Here is a 13,616-nt window from a genome sequence, read left to right as displayed (position 1 = left end):
GTATTAAAACTTAAATTTTTCACTTTCTCTTTTAGGAATCCATTTTTTAAAGTTTTCTATTTTGCGGTATAAACTCACTGATAACATCACTGTGACTTATTAACTTTTCTGGGGCCATTACTCCTGTTTCTTTTACAACATGTCTTTTTCTTATACTTTATTTCCAATACATCTTTCATTTTTTTAGGTCAATATTTTCAAGCGACTTTTATTCCATAAGGAAATATGGATGACACACATTTTAAATTTTTGTATGTCTGAGGAAGCCTAGTTAGGGAATTTATTATCACATTTCACTCAAACACTTAATGTTGTAGACTAAAAAGTAAAAGCCTAATGCCAATCTGAGTTTTGCTTTTGTTATGGGAAAGGGGATGCCCATTTTTAGTTTTGCCTTTTGGAAGTATGTACACATTTCTAATCTTCTATTTTAATAATTTATCTAAGATTGTATAAGTTGTGGATCCCTTTAAAAATTAATTAGGCTGAATATTTGATTAGTCTTCTAGAACTGAAGACTTTAATTTTTCTTCAGCTCTGGAAATGATCTTTTATTATTGTTTTTTATTGTTGCATCTCTTGTAAATGTCCTCTTCTACCTTCCTAGAATTTATATCTTATATATATATCCTGTATTCTTCCTCTTGCAGTTCTGAGAAAAGTTTCTTAAACTGTCTTCTGATGAACTGAATTTACTTTCTGTGGTGTTCAAAGTGCTGGTCATTGCTTCCAACGGATATTCAGAGAGCGGATTTTCTCTGCAAAACTTATTTTCAGCTTGTTCTTTTCTTATGACAGAGTGCTGTTGTTTGTTGATGCAATATTATCTCAAAATTTATTAAAAATACTAATTAGACATATATTTGCTTAAATGGCTTCAATGGTCATTGCTACTTCTTTGATATAAAAACCAGTCAGTATATTTTAAAGTTTTTAAAACTTGACAAACCTCTTGGGTAATTTCTTGAACAAAATTATTGCTTTTTATAAGAATCCATATCTATTTGAAAATAGCTTTTGCCCTGGCTCGGTAGCTCAGTTTGGTTAGAGCATTGTCCTGATATGCCAAGGTTGTGGATTAGATCCCCGGTGGGGGCACATACAAGCAGCAACCAATGGATGCATAAATAAGTGGAACAACAAATTGTCCTCATTGTCTCCCCCCACCAAAATCAATAAATAAAATTAAAAAAAAAAAAAAAAAGTGGCTTTCTGTTTTTTTCACATGTAAGTGACATCTTGGCTAGATACAACATTTTAGGTCATACATTTATCCATCAAAGTACTCTACCACTTAATGCTGCAGAGCTTTTGTAGGTAAACTGTGTCCTTTCCTACTCATGAAATTCTTCTCTTGTCTTTGAAGTTAAAAATTTTCATCAGGAAGTGTCTAACTATTAGTATCTTTTAATTAATTAATTAATTAATTAATTAATTAATTGTGATGGTTATTTGATGAGCTTATTCAATCTGCATTTTCTGGGGTTTTTTAAATCAGAAAAGTTCTCTTCTATTAAATCTTTAAATGTTTCTTTTAGACTATTCTTTAGCAACCCAAATGATCTCTTATATTGGATATCTATTTCTGTCATTCATTATGTATCAAATTCTCTTCCAACTAAGTCAATTCCTATTCAAATTATGAGACTTTCTCAAACACCCTTTTACATTTATTTCATTTTCTGCATTGTAAGTTCTGCTCTTTACTGCTTATTACATTTTACATTTTTACTTATTACTTTACATTTTTCCATAGGTTTATATTTCCTTAACTGTTCTGGGTCCCTTTTCTTCTCATTTTATATTTTATCTCCTGTTTCACATACTTCTTATTTTATTTTATTTCATTGAAGTCATAAAGCATATGATGCTAAAACTGACCTCTTTTGCTGTTGAAAATTCTTTCAATAAATATGTTCTTCTACCTCAGAAATTTTTGTTTACTTACTTATTTTAAGTTGCTAAAACTTTGTAGGCCCTATTTTCATCTTTAAAAATGGGAAGGTGTAACTGGATCTGGTATTTGCTTCTCAAATATTATATATATATTCAAATTATATATAATATATAACATATAAACATATATATGACATTGTTTTATACTTGTAAGTTTCTCTAAGAACTTAATCTTGAGGAAAGGAATGGCTAAAGCAAGCTTTTTATTGTTCCACCAGTTGGGGGAGAGTAGGGAATGGAATTGTTCCTCATCATTTCTCATAGAGAAACTTCATCCTTGCAAGGTTTGTGTTTGTTTTGGACACAGTTCCGTTAATACCAACTTGCCATATGTAGGGGTTTTTGGCTTGGAATCTACTCCAGGTTCACAGACCTCATTCCTGATCTCTACTATATCCACATAATCAAAGACAGGAGGCCGAGGATCCATAGGGAGAACTCAGCAACGCTGGACAGGACGACTGTCACGAAGACACCTGGTGTCCCTTCAACTCTCCAGTGCAGCTGCCTCTGAGTGATGCTGACACACATGGCCGCAGGGTGCGAGGGGATTGCTTTTCATCCCTCTTATGTCCCACTTGGAACTTCAAACTCACTTCTAGATTTGGAATTATTCTTGGGGCTCCTCTAGAATCTTCCTCTACATTTTTTTACAACTTGGCAGCAGAGTTGAAAGTAGGCCCTGGCTGACCTCCTTCACATTCAACCCATCTGCTTTGTTTCTAGTGGAATTTCTCACAAGTGTGTTGCATGTCAGGTGTCCCTGTCTTTTGTCTTCATATGGGATGCAAGCTATCCCAGATGCCTACTTAAGACTTTCTTTTTTTTCTGGGGGTGGGGGGAGCAGTTTTATATGACAGTAAGGGAGTCAGTAAAGGAGAAGCTATCTATGTTCCGCTTCTTTTTCAGAAGTCAGAAAAAAAATTTCTTTCTCATCTCCCAGAAAGGCCCTCAAATCATTAGATTTCAGTTTCTGCATTTATGATGCATATGGCCTCTCTCCGTTCTTTCCTGCTGGATGTATTTATAGTATGCACAAATATAACAGATAATATTTAATGATTCGACAAACTGATTTTTGAATGCTGGGTAGGTCCTTCAGAATCTATAAAGATTAAAATTACAACATGACATTTATTGAGTACTTACTAAGCATCAGGCATTGTGCTGAGCATTTTACATTCATTTCCATTTAATAATAATTGCTAGCACTTGATGACCACTTCCTGTGTGTACATAGGACTCTTTTCTGAGCACAACCCTATATGATAATACTATTAACTCCTTTTTGACAAGTGAGGAAACTGAGTTCACCAAGAGATTAAGTAACTTGCTCAAGGACACACAACTAGTAAGTGGTAGGGGTGGGACTTGAACTCTGGTGGTCTGACCCTAGTGTCCATGTTCTTAGTACGAACACTAAACCTGTGTTCTTAACACCTATGCAACACTGCCTCCCCATGGAGGGGCTAGGAAATGTACAGTTACAATTCAGAGGGTTAGGTGCTAAGATATGGAGAAGTACTTGAGAATTTCCACAAATTATTATGGGAACTTGGGAGTGGGGGTACAGAAAAAGCTTAAAATTGGGGAACTCAAATGGAATCAGGAATGCTGGACTGGTTGCTTATTTTAATGGAATTAAGGTTTACAAGGGGCTTCACCTGTTTGGCTTTCAATCCTCTCACATTTTGTTCATTTAATAGTGTCCTTTATGACAGTTAATAATCAAGAAATAATTTAAAATCTAAACTGAGATACTTTCAAGAATAAAACAGGAAGCAATTAATATTTATACTGGGACAAAAAGTATAGGCCAGGAATGTCCTGGGTCATACATTTGTTTATTTATGGTTAGATTATGGCTGTCCAATGGTCTTTTGTACTCCCTTGACCTCACATTGTTTATTACTATGACTGGTATACAGTTACAGCTAGAATCCGTCACTTCTATTTGCTATGTAATTTCCGTAAGCCTGATATCTATGTTATCTTTTATGTAGGGAATAATGGCGGGATGACTATGATTCTGATCATAATCCTTCTGCCACCAAGATACTGGGAAAGCCCTGATCCAGGGGCTTCTTACAAGTACCTATTAATTGAGACTGTATATGGCTGAGCATCAGAGTTTAAGGAAAAGATGCTAAGGCCATTAAATACAACCCCAGGAAAAAAAACCCTAAAGCTTATTCCTCCCCATCTCTTGATAATGGGCACATTTTTCAGAATGTCTCATCCTTACAACTCATATTCCCTGAGTTGTAGGGATGAGACATTCTGAAAAAAAGAGAGGATTTTGAATGATGCGACGTAGAGAGGAGATTATTCTTAATTTTTGTCAACTAGTGATGAGAGGGTACCAAGTACTAGTAATCATCTCAAAGGGTAAGAGGGGCATTACCTCTGTAAAGACAGGCCTGGTAATGTAGGGCATTACAGCTAAAGGCGAGAGAGGGCACGGGGTAGTTTAACCAACTGCATAGTGTGGTTCTGTTGGAAATGACAAAGGTCAGAATGTGGAAAGAGGTAAAGCTAGGGAAATACAGTGGCTTGTGCAAGAAGGCTCTTGAGTACCTTGCTAAGGAATAACCTTAGAAGCAACAGAAGAATGATTGTTAAATATATCGCAATGTTAAAGATGTGAAGGTTCTTCCAAAAACTTGTAAGGCTTTCCTAATTGATAGTAATAAACTCTTGTAGTTGAAAAAAATAAGCAAAAATAAAAGAGCTTTGGAGGTCTTTAAAGATTAAAGGGTTAGGGGAGATGATGTCAAGATTAGATTTGTATTCTAGAAAGGTTAATTTGGTACCAGTTTATAGGGTGGGGCGAATGGCTAAGAAAGGACATAAAAGAGACCAATTTAGAGAATGTTTCAGTGAACTGGGTGAGAAATGGCCTGAGATCAGAACTAAAGCAGAGAGTGGGGTAGACACAGGAGAAATGTGGGAGCAGATAGTCCTGTGAGAAAGAGGATTGCTCCCAGATCTTGGGCTTAAGTGGCTCGATTTATGGTGATGTCATTCACTGGTTTAGTGTATTTCTTTCCAAGGTCTACAATTTCTAGTGGCCTAATTACCACTAAAACCTTCCTCCTTCCTCCTGTCTAGATGAATGCTCCTTCTGCTCAGATGTAGTCCTGGGATGCTAGGAGTCAGCATCATTGGCTTGCCTTGTTCTACTCTGTGGTCTTTCAGTTAGGGATTCTCAATTCGAGTGGTACCATCTCACAGGATGGCATTTAGATACAAATGTAGAGGCATTACTTATTGGTTATCACAGTGACCAAGAAGGCTAAAGACATTTACAAAGTACGAATCAGAAAGGCTAAGCATCCTCAGTCCCTCTCAGTGAAAAAGTGTCCGACTGAAAATGCCAAAAGCACCCCCATTGAGAAACACATTTAGTTGAAGCCCAGATACTCGTAATTCAAACTCTGAATCAGCCTCTGCAATACTCGGGCCTCCTCTTGGCTCAGCTGTTGCAGTGTTCCAGCCTTGCAAATTCCCTCATATTGCACAAACTATGGGCAAAGAGATTCTCAGCTTTCCAATTCATGTCTGATCTCCATTTCTACTTTTCATTTAATCTAATTGATTGATTCCATGGTCTTTTGCATGTTAAGGTTCTTTTTATCTTTGTGCGTAGATCATGAGTCAGAGAGGCTTGGGTTTGAAGTTGAATTTCGTCACTTAGAGTGACCTTGGCTAACTTTTCTAAACTTCAGTGTCTTCATGTGTCCAATGGTGATCATGACTGTACTGACCTTATGTGGTTGTAAAGACTAAATGGGATCATACAGGCAAAGCACTTACCACAGCGCCTGGAAGCTAACAAGAGCTCAGTAAATGTTACTTACTATTTCTTCTTGGAATTGATCTAAAATTTTCTCTGCTTGCCCTCTGCCCTAATCTTCATTGTAGCCTTTAGTTTTGGCTGCCTGGAGTCCTTCCAATGTCCTTCTGCCTAAAAATCAAGATGTGTGGGACTGCTTCCTGCTTCTTTTACATCCCTTGCAGCTCCCAGAACAGGACATTGCTTGCAGTAGGGGTTTTGTTATCCATGCCTTTAATGGATTACATATTTGTTATTGGGATTGACAAGATACTTATGCCAAATGAATGAAAGAATCAGCTCAACCAAACTGAAGAAATCTAATTACTTTTTTTCATTACGAACCTGGCATGTCTGAGAAACATGTCAGAAAATTTCAAATACCCACTTGGTCTTTTGTTGCCGAGTAATGGCTGGGAGAGGAGAAATCCAGTCACTTAGTCACACATCAAAAAGACAAACATTCTAAATTAGCATAAAACAAATCCCATTTGCATTTATGTGACAGCCAAGTCCCACTAAGGGATGCCAAAGTTTGTTCTTGGACCACTAGGAGTCCTTTTGCATTTGGAGATAATTACAGGTTATCTTAGGACGGGTGCCTTCCTCCAACACTCTAGGATTCTATTCTCAGCTTGACACTGAGTGTTACCAGGTCTCCAGAACTAAGGAAACTGGAGGTAATTACTTGGCTGACACAGACAGAAACATGAAACAAAACAAAAACACTTCTGCCTTATTTATTTTTGACCCATATGCCAAATCTTCCAATTTGTAGGTAGTTCTAACAATTATTACCTGGCCTGGTAAGCTCTCTCCAAACCTAGAAACTAATTGGAGGAACATTTAAAACCAACAATAGAATCCATCTCAATACCACATACATGCACACACAGACATTCCAGGCCCCTGAAAACTTCTTTTTCTGATGCCTTAGAATTTTTATTGTAGCATTTTCAAGGTATCTTCTAATGAACTCTGTTTCCCTTATTCAGAGCCAATATCACATTTTCACTACTCAAAGTTCTCTTCCAAAGCATATCTGAAAACAAGTTACATCTGTGTGTTTTAACACATCTACAGAGTTGAATTTCCCTTCTCGATCAGGTTCAATCAGAACAAATTGCTAATTTATTTGACCTTTAAGTTCATCATAATCAGATCCCCTTAGAGTCCTTCCTCTCCATCCCTTCAGATCTGAGAAGCATATTTGTGGGCTGTGGGGGAGGGTTAGAGTCCTGAAACTTTCAATCAAAGATAGCTGACTTAAGCAGTAGCTCTTCAAGTAAGTATATTAGTTGCCTTTTACACCAACATTTACTGAAACTCTGATACAGGGATTTTAAATTCCTAGAATCCACCCAGTTCCTCTAGTTGTGTTGACATGTGCTTCCCATTTTGATGCAACTGCACAGGGCATTGATGAGTGAGAAGTGCTGGGCTGGGAGTCAGGAGTAGACATCATCCCTGCTCTGTCACCATGTAATCTTAGGTCCTCGGATTGACAAAGGTTGAACAGATTTCTCACCTGTAAGCAGTATTTACCTTAGCTACCAAGCAAGGCTGTCTTTGGCACAACTGTGAGATGGCATAAGTTTTGGGAGACTTTAGTTCTGACTCTAAAGATTTCTTTTGTGAGTTAGTTGGGAATCCGGAAGGTATTTTCCCAGGAAAACAATACTATACCTGGTAGTGAGGTTCCCAGCCTGATGCCATAAAAATCTGTCTAATGACCATGTCCCTGAAGTATAAGACATAGTAATGATCGTACAGATCATTACCACCATGGGATCATCCAATGGTGGGTCTTGGGGTAGGAACTCTGAGTGGCAAGACAAGGTCTCCTTGTATGGGGTAAATAGGAAGATGAAATTGGTACTGGACAAAAAGGAAGTGGCAGAGGGAGGAGTACAGAGGTTCTAATGGGGAAGGAGCATATGGTAAGCCTGTGGGGGGCCATTACAAATGCAGGGATTTATTGGGTGACAGGTTGTGGCTTTAGCAAGTCCTATAAATAAAGTTATTCAGTGCTTACTGTCACCCTCCAGCTCACTGTCTCCTCTATTCCCTCTTCTTTCTATGCCACCATTCTATTTTTGAAAGTAAACATGAATATAGCCAACACTTCCCTGACACTCACAATAAAGAATCCTCCTTTTCCATTGAAATGCCTAATAGCTCTCTACAAAATAGACCAAAATTTAATACATAAATACACAGTACAGTAGCAGAAGAGTCCTGTGAGATAGAGGGGAGGTACAGTCATGTCTGTGGGTTGGTCAACTGAGTGCGTTAATCTTGGAGGACCCCCTGGAAGACTAAAAGGAGGCTCCTCGACTGTTTTTCTCTGGACAGAGGCCTTTCAAATCCCTGATTGAATTTCCAGCAATCGACTTTTCCCGACTGTAACCAGAAAAGTATGTTTAAATGAACATGAAATTCCATCGGTACAAAGCCTTGTGAAGCTCAGTCCACCAGCCCCATCACCGAAGCCGCTAATAACGCCTTATTGTGTTTCTGTGGTAGTCTACGTTGTCATTATGAAGTCTTTTGCTCCTGGTTGAGAAAACATGACGTTCCATTAAATGTATAATCTGGGTTCCCTCCAGGCCAGAGATGCATCCTGCTTAAAGCCGAAATGAGCTGAGATTCAATGTCATGGAAAAGAGGAGAAACATCCGCTGGGCAAAGGGGAGTTGAGGGCTGGGGAGAAGAATGGGGAGTGCGGTGCCCTGTGACCCACTGGCCAAAGGATCTTAGAAGCCCAAGGGAAAAACAAGTCAGCATTCCTTCTCTTTCCAGTCTGCTGTGGCTGGGTGCTGGACAGCCCTGGCTGGAAATGTTCTTATCTGCGAGAGTAGATCATGTCTTTAGGGCTCCCCCAGGGGCCTGTTAGCTATCACTACCTTTTGGCCCATCTCCCAGCTCTGGGCTCCACGGTCACAGAAATGAGCCTGGATCCAGGCGGCAAGCTTGAGTTGTGCATCTGCCCTAGCAAGTTCCAGCATGGTGTTCGCTCAGCACAAAAGCATCCCTCTCTTCAGACAATAGGGCAACTGAAGGAAGTCAGAGGAGTCCGAGTAAATGTAAAGCAGGCGCCTGTAAAGGTCTCCCCACCCTTTGTTTCCCGAAGCATTTTGGGCTCCACAATGATATGATGCGTTTAGAAATGTACTCTAGGATTAAACATGAAAGAAGCAGCATCCTCTACGATGGCGAGAGGCTCAGAGCTCAGCACGCTAGTCAGCAGGCCTGAAATGCTTGTTTGTTTGTTTGTTTTTTAATCCTCGCTAAGGATATTTTTCCCATTGCTTTTCAGAGAGAGTGGAAGGGGGAGAGAGGGAGAGAGAAACATCGATGTGAGACATCGACTGGTTGCCTCCTGCACGTGATCTCCTCCAACCAGGGCAGGATGGAGCTTGCAACCGAGCTACGTGCCTTTGGCCAGAATCGAACCCCTCTGCTCACAGGCTGATGCTCTAACCACTGAGAAAACTGGCTAGGGCTGAAATGATTTTCAAAAACTCAAAGTAACATATTTTTGTTGAATATAAAAGTAACATGTTCATTGCAGGAAATTTTGAAAATCAAGAAAAGCATAAAAACAGAATTAAAAAATCTTCCAGATAGAAATACTATTACATATTGGGTAAATACAGGGTGTCCCCAAAATGTATACACACTTTAATGGCTGATAGCTCAATTTTGAACATTAAATGTATTTTAATAAACACTGCCTTTATAATTATTCAAAGTGTATGTATTCATTTTTCAGGGACACCCTATATACATATGTGTTTGTTTGTTTGTTTTTCAAAGGGAGAATCATAAAGTATATAATGTTTGGTAACTGTATTTTCACCTAAGAGTAGATTATGAGCATTAAATGTTTTTCCTAAAATCTCTCACAAACGTGCATAGTATTTATCATGCCTTACTTCATAAATCCCATTGATGGACATTTAGTTAATTTTCAGCTTTATTCATAAATAACACTGCCATGAACGTACATATAGGCGCTTCTATGGGATGCTCTTGGATTTTTTTCTTTAGGACATAGACTTGCAAGATGGAAAAGTAGAAACCCATTTTTAAAAAGCATTTGATACATGTTGCTAAAGTACCTTCTTGTCTTTGTTATCCAATACAATAACCGCATGTGGTTATTTAAATTTAAATTAATTAAACTTAAATAAAACAAAAAGTTCACTTCCTCTAACACACTAATCACATTTCAAGTGCTCAACAGCCACATATGGTTAGTAGCTACCATATTGGGCAGCACAGATAAAGAAAATTTCCAGCAGCACAGAAAGTTCTATTGCACAGCACAAGCCTAGAAAGACTGTACAAATTTATATTTTCCTTAGTAAAATATGACAGTGCCCACCTCTTACAAGTTGGCCAGTACTAAATAGTTATTCTTTAGAAATATTTGCCAACTTAATAACAATTGTATCTTGATTTTTCATTTCTTTGATTAATAGTAAAGTTGAACTTATTTATTTATTGCCTTTGATACTTTTTTTTGGCAAATTGTTTATGTAGTAAGCTTATTTTCTATTGGGATGACCTTTTAAAAACTGATTTTTATATATATTTAAAGAGTAATTGCCATTGCAACAGTATCTGCAACTTGTTATTATCTTTTATTTATGGAATTTTTTTCCACTTATAGAAATTTAAATTTCTAATCTATTTACATCTTTTTATAGTTTTTTTCTATTGTTTCTGCCTTGTTTCAAAAGCTCTAAAACTAAGATTATAGTAATAGTCATCTAAAATTTCTTCTAGTGCTCTCACAGTTTCCTTTTAAACATTAAAATTTTCAGTCCTGGAATTCATTTTGGTGTGTGGTGTAAAGTATAAATATAACCTTTTCTTTTCCCATGCTATCAGCCATTTGTCCAAGAATCTTTTTTTTTTTTTAAAGAACAAATTAATTCCCCACTGATTTGAACTTCCACTAAATGCTTACATATCGTTGGATCTGTTTCAAGATTTTCTTCTCTGTCCACCTATCTTTTGGCTTTTACCATCTTGTTTTTATTAATTTGCTTTATAATACATTTTAATATTTGGAGGTATAAGTATTTCTTCACTATTCTTTCCCAAAAATGTTTTAGCTCTTTTTGCCTGTCTTTCCCCCCCTCTAAGATAAACCTAGAATCATTTTATTAAATTCCTCTCAGCACCAAAATAAATGCTTTCAGAACTTTGATTGAAAAGTTGAATTCAATTTATAAATTGATTTGGGGAGAATTGATTAGCTCTACAGTATGGAGTGAAGTCATTCCATTCAGGGACATGGTGATTCTGTCCATTTTTTCAAGGTTTCCTGAATGTCCTTCTCCACCAGCTTAAAAAACATTTTTTTTGAAGCACAGTGATCGATATCTCTGACTGTTTTCAGACACAGTCTCTGAATCTGTGAGTGGGTGCTTCCAGCCACTAGAAGTAACAAAAGAAATTCCATTTCTTAGCATTGGAGTATATTTTCAGTATCCACCTTCCCATAAATCTGCAAGAGAGATCTCACTTTTCATCCAAAGAATCTGGAGTTCAAAACAGCCTTTACGGAAAAATCAAACTCTAGGGGCAACTGCAAAGCACATTTGGTTTCTAGCTGGCCAGCTTATTCTGCAGGACTCTTTTTTCCAATTCCCAAATACTTTCCAGTCTGTGAAATTCATCTCCCCACCGCTGCAGCAGCAAGCCCGACCCTGGCGCTGGGCGCTCGCGCATTTTAAGGCGCACGGATCTCCTTGGGGGGCTTTCTACTGTTGGGGCTGTTTATTAGTAGACAGCACGGAGATTCTTTGAATGGCTGCGGTTTGGCAAATCCAAGGGGGCTTGGGAAGCGTTTAATCGGTCAGAGTTCAGCTCTCCCTTGAGCACAACCCCACGATCCACTTTCGTAAGGAACCCAGGGCTCCTGCACCTCCCTGGTAGCCCACCAGTCAAGTCGCCGAGAACCTGAATTCTCCTGCATCACGGATTCTCAAGCCCGGGGCCGTGTTTTTTTTACCCGCAGGGGACTTTTGGCAACGTCTGGAGACATTTCTGGTTGTCTCCACTCCGGGACTGGGGGCGGGGGGCGAGTGGGGGAGAGGAAGGCTGGGGGGGGGGGGTCCTGGCTCCCGGCTCGGCGGCGGCGGGTAGAGACCAGGGATGCTGCTGACCACCCCGCCGTGCACAGGACGGCCCCGCAACAAAGCATTCCCCAGCCCGATGAGAAATGCCCTGCATGCCCACCGACTGCCCAGCCGGCATGCATCACACTATTAGGAACAAAGGTAATGCACCAAGTAGGGCAGGGTTTTTAAAAAGCAGCCCACAGACTTTAAACCCCCCACGCCTCTGACTTGAGACATGCCCGAAAGTTCTGCCTCTCCTAAGCAAGCTTTCCTCGCTGAGGTTTCTACAGCAAATGAGAAGCAATCACGGAAACGTAGTAGGTCAACAGCATCCTCACACTCCCTGGCACGTCCCGGGGTCGCAGAAAGCAAGGCAGAAAAAAAGTGTCCCCCCCCCCAACAAGGAGCGACGCCCCCTCCCCCTGCGGGCTCCGGGCCGCAGAGGATGAGACGCGCGCTCCCCTGACAAAGGCGCAGCGCTGGGTCCCTCTGGTCCCTGGACAGTCGTGCCTGTCCCAAAGCCACCCGGCCAACAAGCCCAGCCCGGGGAGAAAGCATCATCAGCTCAGCCCAGCGTGGAACAACTTAGGGCACTTACTTGTCCAAAATGAAGTACAGGTCAAATCCCCCGTAGCAGGCTGGACCCCCTTCCTCCCTGCGTGCCCCATGCCCGGCGCAGATGAGCACAAAAGTGGCCAAAGAGAGCCACTTGAAGCCAATGCCGAGGGCTCTCGGCTCCACGGTGGCCATGGCCCGCAGCCCAGGGACAGGGTAGGGTCCTCTCCTTCCCACGCTCCTCGAACTCGCCAGGACCCTCAGGGGCGCGCCATCCGAGGGGCCCCTCCTCTCGGGCCCTTTATTCCTCCACTCTGTCCCGAAACTCCCCGGAAGCAATTGTCTGGAGGAGTTCAAGGTTTTCCGTCTGGTTTCCGCCGCGATTCGGCGTCTCGGTTTCAGGTTTCAGGAATCCCAATACTGTACTCCGCTTTTTAAAGGGGCTGCTTCTGGCTCCGGCGCGCCGGCTGCTCCCGGGCCGCGCAGAGGTTTTGCAATGGAAGCAGTTCCGTCCAGACGGTTCTTTGTCCCAGGTTTTAAATATTATGGGGTGGGTTTGCAAATTGTTCTTGGTTGGGGGAGTGCTCTCTGCCTTTCCTCCCTCCTCTCTGCCCCGTTTCTTTTTTGGATGGGGGAAGAAAGTCCAAAGGGTGCCACCTTGTGGCCCGAGACGACGAGAGCGCTCTCCGGCTTTGGTGGGAGCCGGGCGGGGCGGGCTCTCTTCTTTTTCTCACGCACCTTCCCCCGCGCCTCCCCTGTCTTCACGCGTATTTTCTAGCCTTTTCATCTCCGTCCTGTCCTCTCCTCTCCTACGTCTTCTGATAAGGTCACTGTAAAAGTTTGATGAGAACTTCTTTCCTCCAACCACGGTGGCTCCCACCCCAGACTGGGACCTTTCCAAACAAGCCATTGTGCAAATTAAGCAGAGAAGAACCAGGCCTTTGTGATCTGAATCATCCATTATTGTACTCTTAGCGCAGATCATACAAGGGACCGTCGGGGTCCATTCATGTGGCTGAGAACAGCATGACCAGTCCCACAGAGAAGCCTGCTCCCTGCCCGCCTGGAAAGACTGAGCTTTCTATGTTATCTCCATCTCCAGAGCTTAGGGATTCTGTGGGAGTTCTTTTCTG

The 13,616-nt window shown here is 40.8% G+C and overlaps 1 protein-coding gene across 1 annotated transcript in view; it reads right to left on the bottom strand.

Moving 5' to 3' along the window:
* The window catches only part of ANTXR1 (ANTXR cell adhesion molecule 1), a 196,480-nt gene extending 183,442 nt beyond the window's left edge, over positions 1-13,038 (bottom strand). The window contains exon 1 of the mRNA XM_087823606.1: positions 12,527-13,038. Coding sequence (XP_087679732.1) covers positions 12,527-12,678 — 152 coding nt within the window. The 5' untranslated portion in view covers positions 12,679-13,038. The remainder of the gene's footprint in view (positions 1-12,526) is intronic.
* Positions 13,039-13,616: the final 578 nt, after the last annotated feature.

The sequence above is a fragment of the Miniopterus natalensis genome, chromosome 13 (assembly GCF_054644295.1).
Source record: "Miniopterus natalensis isolate mMinNat1 chromosome 13, mMinNat1.hap1, whole genome shotgun sequence".
NCBI classification, from domain to species: domain Eukaryota; kingdom Metazoa; phylum Chordata; class Mammalia; order Chiroptera; family Miniopteridae; genus Miniopterus; species Miniopterus natalensis.
This window is presented reverse-complemented; position numbering and strand designations above follow the sequence as displayed.